The sequence below is a fragment of the Coenobita brevimanus genome, chromosome 95, assembly GCF_032717465.1.
Source record: "Coenobita brevimanus isolate Jiangsu-jjx chromosome 95, ASM3271746v2, whole genome shotgun sequence".
Lineage (NCBI taxonomy): Eukaryota > Metazoa > Arthropoda > Malacostraca > Decapoda > Coenobitidae > Coenobita > Coenobita brevimanus.
The window spans coordinates 7714013-7732065 of record NC_137048.1 but is presented as its reverse complement, the minus strand read 5'-3'; the positions used below and the strand labels follow the sequence as shown (position 1 = coordinate 7732065).

Genomic DNA, 18053 nt, shown 5'->3' with positions numbered 1-18053 from the left:
TCCCAGATTTTCGTTCACTTCCCGAAAGTTTTCACAGTTTTCTACAATTTGCATTGCATCAAATGATCCAAACCATTACAGCAAACCTGAGCAAATAGGTAAAGATACCAAGACAAAAATGTATTTTTCTCTTATTATAAGTCTTTAACGAACAAACTAAAAAGGCAATATTCCGACGCCGATCATGGGTAATCATATAAATCAGGTTAACTGGTTACAAGGCTTTATTCAATGCTTTAATTGCTTACTAGTACATACCAGAACAGTAAATATTTAACTTACAAATACAGTACTGTAGAAAAGCAGTACAGTAAGAGTTTAACGAACAAACAAAAAAGGCAATATTCCGACGCCGATCATGGGTAATCATATAATTCGGGTTAACTGGTTACAAGGCATTATTTAATGATTTAACTTTATTTAAGTGCTTACAAGTACAGTACATACGAGAACAGTAAATATTTAACTTACAAATACTGTACAGTACTGTGGAAAAAACGAACAAATAAAAAAGGCAATATTCTGACGCCTATCAGGTAAACTGGTTATAAGACTTTATTTCTTGCTTTAACGTTATTTAATAGTACTTTAAGTTGCACATAAACTTACCAGAACAGTACAGTACTCTAAATATTTAACGTACAAATACTGTGCTACTGTACTCGGGAGTGTCTCACTCACTGAATAATTTCCCGCCTAGATCGTCACATAATCAAAACAAACCGCGCGCTGCGGTGACGTTCGAGGATTTGATCTTTCAAAGGCCTCTCCTGCGTTAATTTGTAGTTTTCATGATGGTTTTTTAATCTTACGTTGTCTTATATGTATCCCAGCCCTTACCGTGTATAATTGCGAGTGGTGACATTCGAGGATTTGATCTTTCAAAGGCCTCTCCTGCGTTAATTTGTAGTTTTCATGATGGTTTTTTAATCTTACGTTGTCTTGTATGTATCCCAGCCCTTACCGTGTATAATTGCGAGCGCGTTCCGTGAGATTGTGTTCCGTGCGAGGTACCTGTACTCTACAGTGCCGGATATCAAACACACGTCTACAAACAAAACTCACAGACCTAAAACAAACTTCATTTTCACTGCACAAACTACATTTGGTGAGCAGACAACAGCCAGATCACTCATCTCGATACAGGACTATCACACTATTGGAATCACACACACAAAACAATCAAACAAGGCACCTAGCTGTGGGTGTTCACGGAACGGACCAGGAGGTCTAACCAGCAAGGCTGTCAGGTAGTGTATAACAGAGTGGTTCGACTGTGTGTAAGGCAAAGAAGGTACTATCCATTATTCTTCCAATGAGTAATCACCCAAGTCGTCCCCCATACTTTGTACCTTGTTGGCAGGCATCTCTGAAATTCAGCTCCTTGACGTGGGGGTCATTTCTTGCTTTAAGGGTGAGTATCTGCAGCTTACCTGTTAGCAGATGCAGGAGGCAACAGAAAAGGAGGAGGAATTGGAAAGGTTAGAGGAGAAAGACTTTGCAGTGATTTAAGTGACCTTTTTGACAGTGGATGTGCAGTGGCACCAAATGACACTTTGCAATAACAAAGTGAATTCTGGAAGAATGACAGCTTAAGAAATGCCGCGTGCAATAATGCAAAGGCCTGGGGGTAGGTGATAAAGCATGGCTGGAAGAAGGTTCTGCCACACATATATATGTTGATATTGGTGTTACCACTCATTGATGCACTGTTTGCTGTGGCCAGTGCTGCCTGTCACATCCTAGGCAAAGGCATTGCCACTGTTACATGGGAGAGGATGCTAGAGCTGCTAGAGGACAATACAGGAATGTCAGCAGAGGACCCCATCACGGGGTCAGGCTCCACCTCGGCCAACCCAAGCCCGACCTTCGCAATTGACCGTAATGCTCCTGGGTTACACACTAACAAGCTACTAGGTCAACTCTATACCACCAGTTCTCAAGGGTTATACAAACAATAAAGTTCGAGTGGGAGGAAATGTGTATTAAAAAAAAAAAAAAAAAAGTAGAAATCTTCCCATCTACTAGCCTTACAGAATAACCCTGAATCAGTTGACACGTTATTCAGAAAAAACATATGGTCCTAATATCAAATTCCACAAAACTTAGGTCCTTTGTCCTAGGTTCAGTCCAATGTAGTTCTTCATAATCGACCCTCTGAGCTCATAGTTCACTGGTTGGGTCTTCTGATATTCCTGACCTTGACTTCAACACTGTGACTTTGACTCCCGCGCTGGGACCTTGACTCACTCACTGGGACCCGCTAGAAATTAATATATGCAATCAGTAACTATTCTCCCTAATGCATGTAATCCCTTCACATGATAAGGAAAGTCTCATAATAAAGAAACATGAGTTACAACACTCAGCATTTCAATTAGAAACAGAATAACACATGGCCTTACAGACACAGGTCTTTTCAAAATAATACATTCTGTAGGGATAACATAGAAGAAAAGTACTATAACAAATAAGCATGAATAACCCTAACTTAAACATGAAAAACATTATTGAGTCAGTATCATTATGCCTTACAAAGTAACTGTGTAAACATTAACTCACAACTAACATAGCACTAATAAGTACTGAGTTGCAAAGTCATCCCAACACATTAATAAACAGTTCACTTTTCCAGGGCACCTGATATTTGGCCCACATTTATCTGAGACTCAGACAGTACTCTGTAGCTAGCATTCTCGTACTCCAGTTACACACTAAATAATAATATAAAGTTTGTCTATCTATCTATCGCCAGACGTCATAATCCCGTAAAGGGTAGCCATTTGACTTTGAGTTATTTGTTTTATGAGGAGGGGCACTAACCCTCCACCAACCCACTTGTTGACACGTAGAGAGCACGTATGGTTTGGCTATATGGTTACCACCCAGCGTTGTTGTAAATGGTTTCTTGGCTTACAGGAAACCATTTGGCTTGTCACTCAATGTAAAGAAAAGGAATGAGAAGTGACAGGAAAGATGGGAGAAACAGGAAGAGAGGAGGGCAGGCACAGAAAAAAATGATAAAGGCTAAGGAAGAAGTAGGCAGCACTACATCAAGTGAGTGGATGATGGTTGCCACCACCTACCACTAATATAAAGTACAGTACACAAATACAGTAACCCCTCCAATATCCGGATCAATAGAGCCATCGGTAGGTTCGGATATTGGTTTTGTCCGGATATTGGGCCCCAGCTTATGGACTTGTACTTACGGACCCTAACACAGAGAAACACCTATACAACTCCCTCCGGACATGCATAGCACCTATTTAACACCCAAATCACACCAATAAGGCACATAAATGACTGAAATAAATGCAATAGACACATAAAATGTGGGTTTAGAAGTATGTTCATACATTAATAAACATTCTGGTACTTATGGACTCTAACCGAACCTAACCTAACCGAACCTAACCGAACTCTGAAAAACACATTCCTACTGCACATGCATGAGGTAAGTTTAGTATGGAAAGAAGTACAGTATGACACTTTCTGGTAAGTATAGTATGGGAAAAAATACAATATGAAACATTCTGGTAAATATAGTATGGGAAATAGTACAACATGAAACATTTTGGCTACTTACAGCAAGTCCCTGGCCACCTCGATGAATAACCGCCTCCTCTCGGACTCTGACAGTAAGAACGATTTCCTGAAGCACTTGCACTACACTCTTCCTGAAGTCTTGCACTGAACTTAGTCACTAACACACAGAAGTCCGTTCTTTTCACAGTGTTCACTTTAGTCCAAATAATGTTCCATTAAATTTAAGTGTTGCACATTAACTTTTCCCAAGGGTTTTTAAGTTTCCAAAGCCAAAACAAAGAAGGTTAGTTACGTTAAATTTCTTTTCTACTTAGTCTTTTCTCCCAACTTGAAAACCTTAACACAACACACCGTTTTTTTCACTGCACAACACTCAAAATTCCCGTGTGGTCTAGTGGAGAAGTTCTTGCTGTTTATTCACTGTCAGAGCCCGAGAGTATCACTGGCAGGCGTCCAAGGGGTGCATCGGTGGGTAGTGGTGATGGCGTACCGACTACAGAAGACTCTGAAGACAGCCGCAAACTCACGTCGAGCGGTGACTCTTGTCGCGGTGAGAGACAGGCGGGAAGTGGGGAGGATGCAGCGGCGCTCTATCGGACGTCGGAGGAATGACGAACCAAAACAATGCTCTCACGCGGCGCGCGCGGCAAGTTCAAATTACGGACGGCAAAAAATCGATTTTTTTTCCAATTTTTTTGGATTTTCGGACCATTTTGGGAATGTTTGATCCCAGGACGATAAGGTTCGGTTAGTGGGGATGTTCGGTTATTGGGCGTCCGGATATTAGAGTGATTACTGTATATGGGAAATACCTCACTATCCAGCTCACAGAATACAAGAGTGGTGAGCAGGAACTCAGGACTCGCTCTTCCAGTGGCGCCAGTGGTGTTACTAGCATGGTCAAACACAAAACTTCCTGGGGGACGACAACACTTGATACTAACCCGAGTCTATTTCTCTGTTTTCGTCACAATCATCACTCGTGGGGTATCACTTATTCGCGCTTCAACATACCAAACATCAATATTATCAAATTACTTACAGAATTCCTTGGTGGGGTGAGGGAGGATGACGACAGTACCAACCATCCGTCATATTCCATGGTTGATGAGTGAGTAACACGCCAGTCTTGCGTGGTGGAAAGGTGTGGGGGGCGGGGGGATGACGGCTTACACAAATTAAAATTTTCATTACTATGGACTCGTGATAGACTCAGCGTGATGCACTTCCCCCTACAATTGATTATCCGAAAAAAATGACATTCCCTAATTACAATAATCACTCTCCACATCTCTCAATACACTTGCATTAAAAAAAAAAAAAAAAAAAAAAAAAAAAAAAAAAAATCATGCCCTACATCCCTTTGCGCATGTGTACATTATGCTGGATTATGTGACCATAGGCACACATTGCTACCTGCTTGATTTTAATATTATAAAGAAACTTGATACTAATAAATTACAGTAGGAAAAAAAAATGACTTAGCAACTAGATAACTTAATCTGCATTCTGATCACATTCACATGGAAACAGCCACACTCTCTCACTTAACCGGACTTTTGGTCGTAAAATGAACCAGATACAACTCATTATCACTTCCGGGCATTACAGTACTCAAGATTAATTGACCAGATCAACAACCTCTTACACCCATTGTGGAGTGAACTTTACGGTAAAATCAGCAAGCATTCTCGGCATCTCATCGGGTACTACCTTCTGCCTGTAACCCAGCCAACTATCCTTTCCTCACCTGTTCAGCCCACCTCACCTATCTCACCTGCCTTGCCTGCTCTGCCGTCCTTGCCAGTGGCCACGTCATCAGATGAGGTAGACTCTTCAGATGTTGCAGCTGGTGATTTTGAGGAGTTTGAACCAAGGGTTTAGCTCTTGCAGCTTCAACTTCTCAGCCTAAAACCCCTCCCCCTTATTCAGCAAACCAGCTGCCATACTCAGTTAATGCAATGTTTTCCAACTTACTTATTGTTTTAAACCTTTCAAATGTGTTCATTACTTATCTACGATAGGTTGTATATCTCTAGCTTAATTGTGATCTTAGAGGATCTTTACTGGACAGGTTGTGATCAGGCCAAAAGATTAGTTAACACTTTAGATTTATGTGTTGGGATATGAATCTCTGCATGCATGGACTGTGTTTGCGTGGTACCATAGGTTAACAATTTTGCCGCCTATAAGGAGGATCTATTGTACATGCTAGATGCAAATGATTGGCATACTGTTCATGTCCATATGATCACTTACTTTTCATTGGTTGCCAAGCGTCTTGGCTCATGTATGCTGAGGTAAGTTCAGATATTAATGTATACTTTTAAGAATTATTACTATTCCTTATATGTGTTGGCTTTTGTTTGTTTTATTTCACTGTATATTGTATATTATACTTATTTTTGACAACCATCATCCACTCACTTGATGTAGTGCTGCCTACTTCTTCCTTAGCCTTTATCATTCTTTTTCTGTGCCTGCCCTCCTCTCTTCCTATTTCTCCCATCTTTCCTGTCATTTCTTATTGCTTTTCTTTCCTTTACAGGTGGCTTTACATTGAGGGACAAGCCAAATGGTTTCCTGTAAGCCAAGAAACAATTTACAGCACTGAGTGGTAACCATATAACCAAACCATACGTACTCCCTACGTGTCAGCAAGTGGGTTGGTGGAGGATTAGTGTCCCTCCCTGTAAAACAAATAACTCAAAGTCAAATGGTCACCCCTTATGGGATTGTGGCGTCTGGCAATAGATAGATATTTTTTTTTTTTTTTTTTTTTAAAGCTATGGACTGCATGAGAACATAAGAGCTAGAGTCATTATGTAAAGTCAAACTTTTTTTTCCACCATAGGGCTAAATCAGTCAGAACTTTCTGTGACTTGGACCGGCCATAGTTCCTATCAGTTCTACTTAGTAAGGTTTACTTCATCTAGATACCAAAGGGAATTTTCTGTGCAATAATAATATATATATATGTACTTTTCCAGGTGTACAAATTCAAGACAGAGAAGTTCATTACCCCTGACCTTTTAAACAAGGCCAAGGTAGTTTTGCACATACGTAACACCGTACAAAGGTTGATGAAGCGTTGTGAGAGCATTGCTCGAGATATGCAAGATATTGTGACAAACATCGTTAGTGGGGACGACGACGTAGGGATCAGTTCACAACCAGAGCTACTCAACCCAGAGTAAGTTGTGTTGCTTTATACAGTAAAATGTGCACATAAACATGTAATAAGAAAACACTTAAAAGAAAGAGAAAAACTACACTCACTACAGTTCAGGGAAATTGTTCCCTCGCCAAACGTTGAGAGGGCTCTCCCTCTATGCTAAAGGGTCCTTGTCAGCAGATTATGTTAGGAGTCCAGTGCTCTATGGTAGTGAGACTTGGGCAGTAAAGGAGGAAGATATTTGTAGGCTCTGACTTATAAAGATAATGATGATTAGGTGGATGTTTAGTGTGTCCATGCATGACAGGTCTGGGAGGGAGTGGGTGGATGGGGGTTAAGACTGTGAATGAGAAGTTGAGAGAAAGGATTGGACTTGAATGTATTAAAGTTTTGGTAAGAAGGGGTAGATTGAGCTGGTTTAGACATGTGGAGGGGATGCAGAATGACAAGTGGGTGTGGAGGGTGAGAGGTGTGAACACAAAGGTTTGAGTTCCAAGAGGCAGTCCAAAAAAGACCTGGGATGAGGTCATTGGGTGCGATCTCAAGGATAAGGGACTGGGTAGAAAGGTAGCTAGACATTGAGTAGGGTGGAGAGCCACCATTAGAATACCAAGGCCAATATATGCAAGCATGTTGGAGCCTTTACAAATGAGCAAATGAACGAGCCACAGAAAGGAGTGGGGGAAGTGCACCCAGAGTCCAACACCAATGGACCAGCTGGTCTAAGGGTTGAATATATTGTATGACATCCAGGTCAAACATAGGCTCTACATCAGTAATATGCACGTAATTTCAATCATATATTGTTCATATGAACATGATGGTTGGGGAGTAAACTTTTTTGAAACTTTTGTTGCCATGAATGTGGGCAACACAGTGGTAGATGATTTGGATGAACTGCTGAATTACAATTTCCCAAAACGTCGGTGTAACCATCCCTCCACAACTGCACATATTATTGATGGGTAAGGTGGCCTTATGGCGAGCAATGGTTTTTGATGAAATATTATTGAAGAAAAATAAAAAGTTTTAAGATCTGTAAGAGCTGCACATTTTGTTTCATTTGTAAAGGCCCCAACATGCTTGCATGTATTGGCCTTGGTCAGCTAATGGTGGCTGTCCATGCTGCTCAGTCTCTGGCAGTGTCTCAGTTCAGTCCTGAATCCATTAGGTCACACTCAATGACCACATCCCAGGTTTTTTGTCAGTCTACCGCTCATGGCTTTACCCCTTACGTTAATACCTCTCACTTTCTGCACCCAGTTATCATCCCTCATCCTCTCCACATGTCCAGACCATCTCAATCTACCTCTCCTCATCACAACACCAATGTACTCCAGTCCTGTCCTGTCCTACCTTTCAACTCTTCCATTGTAAACCTAGTCCCCCCCCCCAAGCCTTGACCTCAAGGACGCACTGTACATCCACCTAATTATTGTCATTTCTGTACTTTTGAGCCTGCGAATATCCTTTTCCTTTACTGTGTAGGTCTTATACCATACAGCATTACACTCCTAATACATGCTGTATACAAAGATCCCATAGCACTGGGGGATAGCCCTCTCAATGTGAGGAGAGGCAACAGCTCTCTGAACTCCTTCCAACCACTCCTCGCTCTAGCCACAGGGTTAAGAACTCTTCCACACACTCAAAAGCCTTACCAACAAGATCAGTCCTTTTATGCCTGACAGTCTCCACATGCTCCCCCCAACACACCATACACATGAAATCAGCATTATCTCACAGTCTGCCTCTAATATCACTACATCTCTAATGCACCCACTTACCATAAACACTGCCCAAGATGGACAAACACTGCTATCTATCTATCTATCTATCTATTGCCAGACGCCTCAATCCCGTACGGGGTGGCCACAAACAAATTGCCTCCATGTCGCCTTGTCCCCCACCATTTCACTGCCCTTCTCCCAACTCACACCCCCCTCTCTCATATACCTCTCCACTCCATCCCTTCATCTTATCTCGGCCTCCCCCTCCCTCTCCCCCCCTCCAACTCATATACACTCTCCTCATCAGTCTCTCACCCTCCATCCTCTCCAAATGGCCAAACCACTTCAGCGTGTTCCTCCTTGCGCTTCCTATCACATCCACATCCACACCACAATGCTCCTTTATGTCCTCATTTGTCAGCCTGTCTCTCCATGTGACTCCTCTTAAGTAACTCACTTCCACTGCTCTCACTCTTGACTTGTGTCCTTCCAACAACGTCCAAGTTTCACTTCCATACATTAGAGTTGGTATCACAATACTGTCATGTAGTAACTTTTTCACTTCCATGCACACTTCCCTGTTTCTTATCACTGCTTTCAGGAACCAGCAACCTTTCTTCCATGTTGTACCCTTTCAAGCACTTCACCCTTCAAACTTCCATCCTTACTCATCACACTACCCAAGTACTTAAACATTCTCACATTTTCCATTTCCTCACCATCCAACCCCACTGTACATTCACTGACTTCACCTCTCTCAAAGACCATCACTTTACTCTTCCCTACATTCACCTTTAGATTCCGTTTCTTACACAGACTTCCAAAATCATCCACCAAGCCTTGCAGCTCCCCTTTTTCTTCACTCAACAACACAGTATCATATGCAAACAACAGTACAGGGAGTCTCCAAACACTACCATCTCTCACCTGGGCCACTCCGTCATCCACTGCCCTACCTTGTATCTCTTTTACAAACCCATCCTTTACAGATTGAACAACCATGGAGACATGACACATCCCTGTTTCAACCCAACCTTCAAAGAGAAAAATTCACTTGGTTCACCATCCACACGCACTTCAGCCTTCGCACCATCATACATACTCTTCACAGGATTCAACAACTTCCCATCTACTCCATATATTCTTAATACTTTCCACAATCCTTGTCTATCCACCCTGTCATATGCTTTCTCCAAATCCATGAAAGCCGCATACAACGTCTTTCCCTTCTCTAGAAAACTTTTCCACTAAAGATCTAAGAATGAATATCTGCTCTACACAACTTCTTCCCTTCCTAAAGCCTCCCTGTTGTTCCCCAACTAATTCCTCAGTTATTTCTCTAACTCTGCCAATAAGTATCCTACCATACACTTTTCTTATTACACTAAGAAGGCAAATGCCCCTATGATTACCACACACTTCTTTTTCCGCTTTTCCATTGTACAAGGGAATAATTATACCTGACTTCCAATCCTCCGGGACTCTGCCTTCCTCCCAGGCCAATCTGCACATCTTCCACATCCATTCTACTACTATCTCTCCTCCATGCTTCAGCATTTCACCACACACTCCATCAATTCCTGGGGCTTTCCCCAATTTAACTTTTTTCATTGCTTCCACAACTTCTATCCTACTGATTTCTTCCTGTCTTCTCACCTCTCTTCTTCTCCCAACCATTCCCCAGCCACTTAAACTCACATTACTTCAATCCTCTATGTTCAACAGTTCCTTAAAGTGTTCTCTCCATCTGCTCACAAATACTGCACAGGATGGAATTACTTCCCACGCCCTTGTGGCAAATCGCACATGGCCACTCTCCCTCTTTTTTGACAGTACCGCCACCAGCCCTAGATACCATCACTTTTGCTTTATCTGCATTTACTCCTAAGTCCTTGTGCCCCGTACCATCTCTCCACTTCCTTAATCTTTCCTCAGCCTCTCTTTTATTCTCTGCAACCAACACCAAATGATCAGCATACAACATTTCCCAGAGGAGTTGATTTCTGAAGTCACGTGAGAGGACTTCAAGTACGATGTTAAACTACATGAGGCTCAAAACTGACCCCTGGTGCACACCAGCGTTAATGGAAAACTCATTACTCAAATCTTCATTCACCCTATATCTGGGTGTGAGCACCCACATTCATAGCCATAACCACCCTAACCAGCCACTCCTCGATCCCAAGCTTTCTCATTGCCCACTTCACCACCTCCCTACCTCCCTAGGGACTCTTTCAGAGGCCTTCTCCAAATCAACAGTAACAAAGTACAGATCCCTTTTCTTTCTTATATATTTTGCCTGAAGCTGTTAAACATTGAATATGGTATCATTTGTCTCTTTGCCTGGCATAAACCCAAACAACATCTCATCAATATTCACTCTTTCTTGACTCACTCCACCAAACAGGAATAAGTATAAATCGAACATCAGCTATACAGCAGAACTAATAAGCAGCCTCACTCAGTTGCAGGAGACTTTCTGAATCCTAGAGATGCAGAGAAAAAGAAAAAATGTTTTATGAAAATGCTATGGTTAACCCTGAAACCATTTTCTGCAGTGCTTCTAGTTTTTAAGCAATGCTTTTCACTGTTACCACCATCTCATCATCATCATTTGTTATTTTGGAGCCATGTTATTCACTGGAGGTGGGGCTGGACCCAGCTCTGTGGCTTGGAGAAATAGTTGGTGGAAGTTCAGGGAACTGTTGCCTCTCCTAACATTGAGAGTGTTCTTATTACATTCTATGAGATCTTGATATGCTGAATGTGCTAGAAGTGTAATGTTGCATGGTAGTGAGACCAGGTCAGTAAAGGAAGAGGATATTTTTAGGTTCAGATATACAGTAATTGCAGTGATTAGATGAATGTGTAGTGGGTCTTTGAATGTTAGGCCCTGGGGGCACTAGGGCTATGATGGAAGAGTTTAGAGGAAGGATGGGACTGGAATTTATTGGTGTTGTGATGAGGAGAAGTAGATTGAAATATTTTAAGCATAGTGAGAGGATGGAGGATGACAGTTCATTGCAGGAGATGAGAAGTGTGAACACTGGGGGTAGTTTTGCAAGAGGCAGACTGAAAAAGACCTGGGACGAGGTCATAGAGGGTGACCTCAGGGATAAGGGACTAAAGAGGGAAGCTGCCTGAAATTGATCAGCATGGAGAGCCGCCAGTAGGTGACCAATGCTGACGCTTGCAAGGATGTTGGAGGCTTGATAAACGATACAGTAACATACGGATATATCCTCAGCCTTCTTCCTCCCCAATTAGTTCAGTTATTGAGGACTTAATCTGTTTGATTTGAGCTTGCTTTGGGTGACAGAAGTCAGGATGATAATGAATATGATCATTTAAGGTACAGTAGCTCCTCACTTAAGACTGTAGATATGTTCCTGAAAACTACCATGTTAGGAGAAAAGTGCATCAACTCCTTTAACAAGAAAACTGTTTGTCATAAATGCATACAAACATCAAAATGTCCCACGCCATACTGATTTCAAAACTGACTTACGTATATAGAACAGGTATATAATTAAGCATTTGTGCCCTCTTCAGACATAAAATGATCCACAGGTATACATGACGAGTGATGAGAAGGGTGGGTGGTGAATTGAATGAAAGGAAGGCAATGATTGATTATGTGAGTGTGGATGAAAGAATGCGAAGCTGTGTAATGGATGCAAGAGCTTATAGAGGTTGAGGGAGTGGACTTTCTGACCACTACTTGGTGGTGGCTAGAATTAGGATCCAAGTAAGATGGAGAAATAAAAGAAGGGAAAGACAAGAGGAAGGAGTAGTTGCAAGGAGAGTGGAAAGGTTACAAGAGGATGAAAAAAAGGCATAGTATAAGAGAGAAGTGGAGGAACGATTGGGCAAATATGAATTGGAGCAGATGGGGGGATGTGGAAGGTGTGTGCAGGATATTTACAGAAGAAATATGTGCAGCATGTGATGTGGTGTGTGGGAGGAAGAGAAGACGGAGGGGGGTGCAAGGAACAGCGTGGTGGACTGAAGAGGTGAGACAGGCTGTGGCACAAAAGAAGAAAGCATACAATGAATGGATGAGAAATAGGGGCATGGAAGAAGTGGAGAGGCAGAAGAGAGAGTTTTATGCAGAAAGAAAGAGAGAGGTGAAAAGATTAGTAAGAGAGAGTAGGAAGAGAGTGGATGAGGAATTTGGAAGGAATTTGAGTGTAAAGTGGAGGGACTGTAAGGGTGGAAGTGAGGTTAGCAGGGGAGTGAAAGATAAAAATGGTAGATTACTAGTGGAGAAGGGAGAAAAAGTGAGCAGATGGAGAGAACACTTTAAGGAATTGTTGAACATAGAGGATGGAAGTAATGCGAGTATAAGTGGCTGGGGAATGGCTGGGAGAAGGAGGGAGGTGAGAAGACAGGAAGAAATCAGTGGGATAGAAGTTGTGGAAGCAATGAAGAAAGGTAAATTGGGGAAAGCCCCAGGAATTGATGGAGTGTGTGGTGAAATGCTGAAGCATGGGGGAGAGATAGTAGTAGAATGGATGTGGAAGATGTGCAGATTGGCCTGGGAGGAAGGTAGAGTCCCGGAGGATTGGAAGTCAGGTATAATTATTCCCTTGTACAAAGGAAAAGGGGAAAAAGAAGTGTGTGGTAATCATAGGGGCATTTGTCTTCTTAGTATAATAGGAAAAGTGTATGGTAGGATACTTATTGACAGAGTTAGAGAAAGAACAGAGAAATTAGTTGGAGAAGAACAGGGAGGCTTTAGGAAGGGAAGAGGTTGTGTAGATCAGATATTCATTCTTAGATCTTTAGTGGAAAAGTTTCTAGAGAAGGGAAAGAAGTTGTATGCGGCTTTCATGGATTTGGAGAAAGCATATGACAGGGTGGATAGACTAGGATTGTGGAAAGTGTTAAGAATATATGGAGTAGATGGGAAGTTGTTGAATGCTGTGAAGAGTATGTATGATGGTGCTAAGGCTGCAGTGCGTGTGGATGTTGAACTAAGTGAATTTTTCTCTTTGAAAGTTGGGTTGAAACAGGGATGTGTCATGTCTCCATGGTTGTTCAATCTGTACATGGATGGGGTAATAAAAGAGGTACAAGGTAGGGTAGTGGATGTTGGAGTGGCCCTTGTGAGAGAGAATAGTGTTTGGAAACTCCCTGTACTGTTGTTTGCAGATGATACTGTGTTGTTGAGTGAAGACGAAGGGGAGCTGCAAGGCTTGATGGATGAGTTTGGGAGAATGTGTAAGAAACGGAATCTAAAGGTGAATGTAGAGAAGAGTAAAGTGATGGTCTTTGAGAGAGGTGAAGTCAGTGAATGTACAGCGAGGTTGAATGGTGAGGAATTGGAAAATGTGAGTACGTTTAAGTACTTGGGTAGTGTGATGAGTAAGGATGGAGGTTTGGAGGGTGAAGTGCTTGAAAGGGTACAGCGGGGAAGAAAGGTTGCTGGTTCCTTGTAAGCAGTGATAAGAAACAGGGAAGTGAGCATGGAAGTGAAAAAGTTACCACATTACAGTATTGTGATACCAACTCTAACGTATGGAAGTGAAGCTTGGACGTTGTTGAAGGGACACAAGTCAAGAGTGAGAGCAGTGGAATTGAGTTGTTTAAGAGGAGCCTGTGGAGTCACATGGAGATACAGGCTGACGAATGAGGATATAAAGGAGCGTTTTGGTGTGGATGTCGTTGTGATAGGAAGCGTTATAAGGAACACACTGAGGTGGTTTGGCCATGTGGAGAGGATGGAGGGTGAGAGACTGACGAAGAGAGTGTATGTGAGTTAGGTGGAGGGGGGGAGAGGGAGGGGGAGGCCTAGGATGAGATGGAGGGATGGGGTGGAGAGGTATATGAGAGAGGGGGGTGTGAGTTGGGAGCAGAGCAGTGAAATGGCGGGGGACAGGGCGATGTGGAGGCGATTTGTTTGTGACCACCCCAAACGGGATTAAGGCGTCTGGCAATAGATAGATAGATAGATTTAGGAATCAAGCACAGACACTTAGTTTGGCCATTTTGGCATGTTTTGGTGTGACATATTAACTTTGATTTTTGGTCATATGGCTTGTGACCTGATGATCCATCACAGTCACCTGATAAATTGTCATAACATCATAAGCTGTGACCAATGGTTTTCTCCGCCCATATGATGTAATATCCCATTCACTAGTTCTTCCCCTCCCCCTCCTCCCCCAGTTGTGTGATAGCTTGATATTCATACTCACCATGATCCCTATATGCAGTGCCACTTTCCAGCAGACTCAAGTGCATAGTGAGAGGAATGTCTGATTTTGCTATGATGTTCTATGCTCACCCATGTATAGTGAGGAGGTTAAATCTATTTAGTTTATTAAAAATTGGGTGACTGTAAGAAAGGATATCATTCCATATAGTAGAAAATCAATTCAAGGCTTCGATGAGTGCCAGAATGTTAATGTTATTGGATGTGTCTGTATTTATGAAATAAGCATTTTAGCAAACTGATGGCTCTACTGAGATACTGGATAGATGCTAGTTTGAATTGCATTAATGCTGACACGTTATTTGACAACTTGTCCACTGATGTGTTATATGAATTTGTTTCTGTGTTCATGAACAGACTGTGAAAAAAAAATTTAAAAAGTGTATTAAGTAAGTTCTGTAATTTTTATATGGTATAGTCAGTTGAAATGAGTTTCTTGAGAGGAGCATGTGGAGTGACATGGAGGGACAGGTTGACGAATGAAGAAGTGAAGGAACGTTGTGGGGTGGATGTGGATGTGGTTGAGAAAATTAGGAGAAATACACTGAGGTAGTTTGGACATGTGGAGAGCATGGAGAATGAAAGACTGACTAAGAGGGTGTATGTGGGTGAAGTGGAGGGAGGAAGAGGAAGGGGACGACCGAGGATGAGGTGGAGGGATGGAGTTGAGAGATATATGAGGGAGGGGGGAGTGAGTTGTAGGGAGGGCAGTCAAATGGTGTGACAGGGCGACTTGGAGGCGTTTTATCTGCGGCCACCCTTCGCGGGATTAGGGCGTCGGGCTGTAGAGAGATAGATAGATAGTCAGTTGAACAGAACATAGAAGCTTGGAGACTTAAATGATAAATGGCCCATTTCATTGGGCACTGTTGTATTTTGCTTTCCTGTATCTGGCAGTTCAACCTATGAAGATAATGGGACATTAGTTTAGGCTGATGATGCTGATGATTTTTGTGGAATGATAGCTTTATTATTTATGTTCCTTGTGTTTCAGGTTGCGGTTAAAAGGGTACCAGCTCATAGGGTTGAACTGGCTTGTGCTGATGCATCAGCAAGGGCTAAATGGTGTGCTGGCAGATGAGATGGGGCTGGGCAAGACTGTACAAGCAATCTCATTCCTTGCATATATAAAAGAAACTGAGACTCCAGAGACATTCAGCCTTATCGTCGTTCCCTCATCAACTTTAGGTATGGTGGCTGTAGAGTTGGTTGTGGATTTTCATTTGATTGTATTATAACCCATGAACACAGCATTAGGATTCCCCACCCATCTTGTGGGGGAGAAAAAAGAAAAAAGTTATAGCACCTTCGGAAACCAGTTGTAGTCTTTTGATATGAAAGAGAGCATGTTGAAGTACATCTTTGCCTAATACAATATGCCTTCATTTTAAATGTGGATGCATTTGTAAAAGCCATTGCATAATGATTGTATTCTATAGTCATTTGTAACATGAGTTCAATGGGGATACATTTTTGACCAAGGGTCATCCATCCGGCAGTCTTTAAAAAAATATATAAATACAAAAATATCACCTACAGAGGTAGTAATTTCACTTCACTGGGTTTCACTTCCTGCTGACTACCAAAAATAAGTCTAAAACTTTGTTTGCAACTCACCTAAATTGGTCATCATTTCGCGTCACTGTACTTCACTTGGTGCTTGAACTTACACCATGTTGCTCCTCCATCACTGATAGTGATCGAGTTCAAAGGCCATCGTGGAACAAGCAGATGTAAGACTTGCATGTTGGCAATTGCATAAGTAAAAATTGCAATCGTACATCGACCAGGGAGGCTTCATGTGGGATCATAATGATCATGTAAGTGGATAGACCATTGTATATTAAAAAAAGGTTCCATCTTCTAAACATGATATTAATGAGTCATTGATACCAATTTATTGTTAAACAAGAATCTGCTGCATATAGTGAATATCCCTCATGGTGTAGCCATAATGAAGGTAAGTTCCATGATGAGATAAAAGAGTTTCTTTTTAACGCATAATTATGCCAATTTTTTTATGAGTACACAGCACAGTCCCCAAAATGCATAATTCCAGACTTCCAAAAATATCAGTTTTCCAAAAGAATTATGAATATCAGTTTACTTTAAAAAATAGGTAAAGAATATTTTAAAAAAAAAAAAAAAAAAAAAAAAAAAAAAAATGGTTCAGTTGCCAGACTTGATGCTACAACATATTGGAAAAGTGCCACAGCAGCAACCTAGCCAGTCTCAAGATAGACATACTTGAGCCACAAGATTCGCTTAATAATTTTTACTTATCTAATTCTTTCCCTGTGAACAATAAGTCATCATTGTTTATTGCTAAGGTTTCACACCTGAACCACCAAAACCATGATTTTGGGATAATTAATTTGAGCATGGATACGGTGAATAATAAATGAAATGCCAGTTAAGTGGGTTGTTTACATATAACTGGTAGAAATGATGGACAGTTCCAGTTTTCCAAAAGCCTTTTGATCCAGACTGTTTTGAAATTTGGGAATTGCTCTGTATATCATAGTGTAGTGGGCTCGCACAGTATGCGAGTGGATGGGTGGTCCTGGTCCTTGCGCACCATGAAATTGCGCACTGTGAATACATAATCTTATGGGAAAAATTACATATAGGCGGTACCCCCTCATACCTTGACATTTATTGACCCTTAGAGACATAATAAAAGGAAATTTTTTCAGACGTATATGACAGATATAGCTGCAGTAACAAATATATGGTCAGTCAACAACAGTAGACAACAGGCCTGATGGACTTAAATAACAGAGGTTCTGAGATCCAGCAACACTCTTAGAGTGCCCCTGCTGCACAGGCCACACCACGCTTGTTTAACAGTTGCCAGTGTTGTATTATTCCGGGCTTTGACGAAGAAATTTATGGCCTGTCGAATGTTATATTTCTTCCAGAATGCAGCAACAGTCATTATGGTGGGGGTTGCAGGTATCCCAGGTGAGTCAGGTGGGGCTGTTGAGGTGGAGGGGGAGGCAGCTGGTGAGTCAGGTGGGGCAATGGAGGTAGGGGGGACGGTGGAGGGCGAGGCAGTAGTTCAGTCGGTAGAGAGGTGGCCTGTAGTCCCACCGTACCCAGGTTCAAATCCCTGCTGGGGCAGGGAACGGTTTAAGGATTTGAATTTAATAAAAGCAGACTTTACTTATCTACTAGAAGACCTGCCGACATGTCGTAAAAATACCCTCACTAATACCAATACACCAGTCCTGTATGAGACAGCCCTAGCATGTATTCAGTGTGGACGGTGGGTGTTAGCGCTGAAGTAGTGACATGTAGAGGTGTATGATATGTAGGAGGACTACTGGGCCTTGGGAGCAGGCTGTGAAGCCTTTGCCCACACACACACACACACACACAC

General features: G+C 42.0%; 1 protein-coding gene across 1 annotated transcript in view; it reads left to right on the top strand.

Moving 5' to 3' along the window:
- LOC145413192 (uncharacterized) overlaps positions 1 to 18053 on the top strand; it is a 481698-nt gene that overhangs the window by 235596 nt on the left and 228049 nt on the right. The window contains exons 10-11 of the mRNA XM_080282917.1: positions 6540 to 6742; positions 15666 to 15859. Coding sequence (XP_080139043.1) covers positions 6540 to 6742; positions 15666 to 15859 — 397 coding nt within the window. The remainder of the gene's footprint in view (positions 1 to 6539; positions 6743 to 15665; positions 15860 to 18053) is intronic.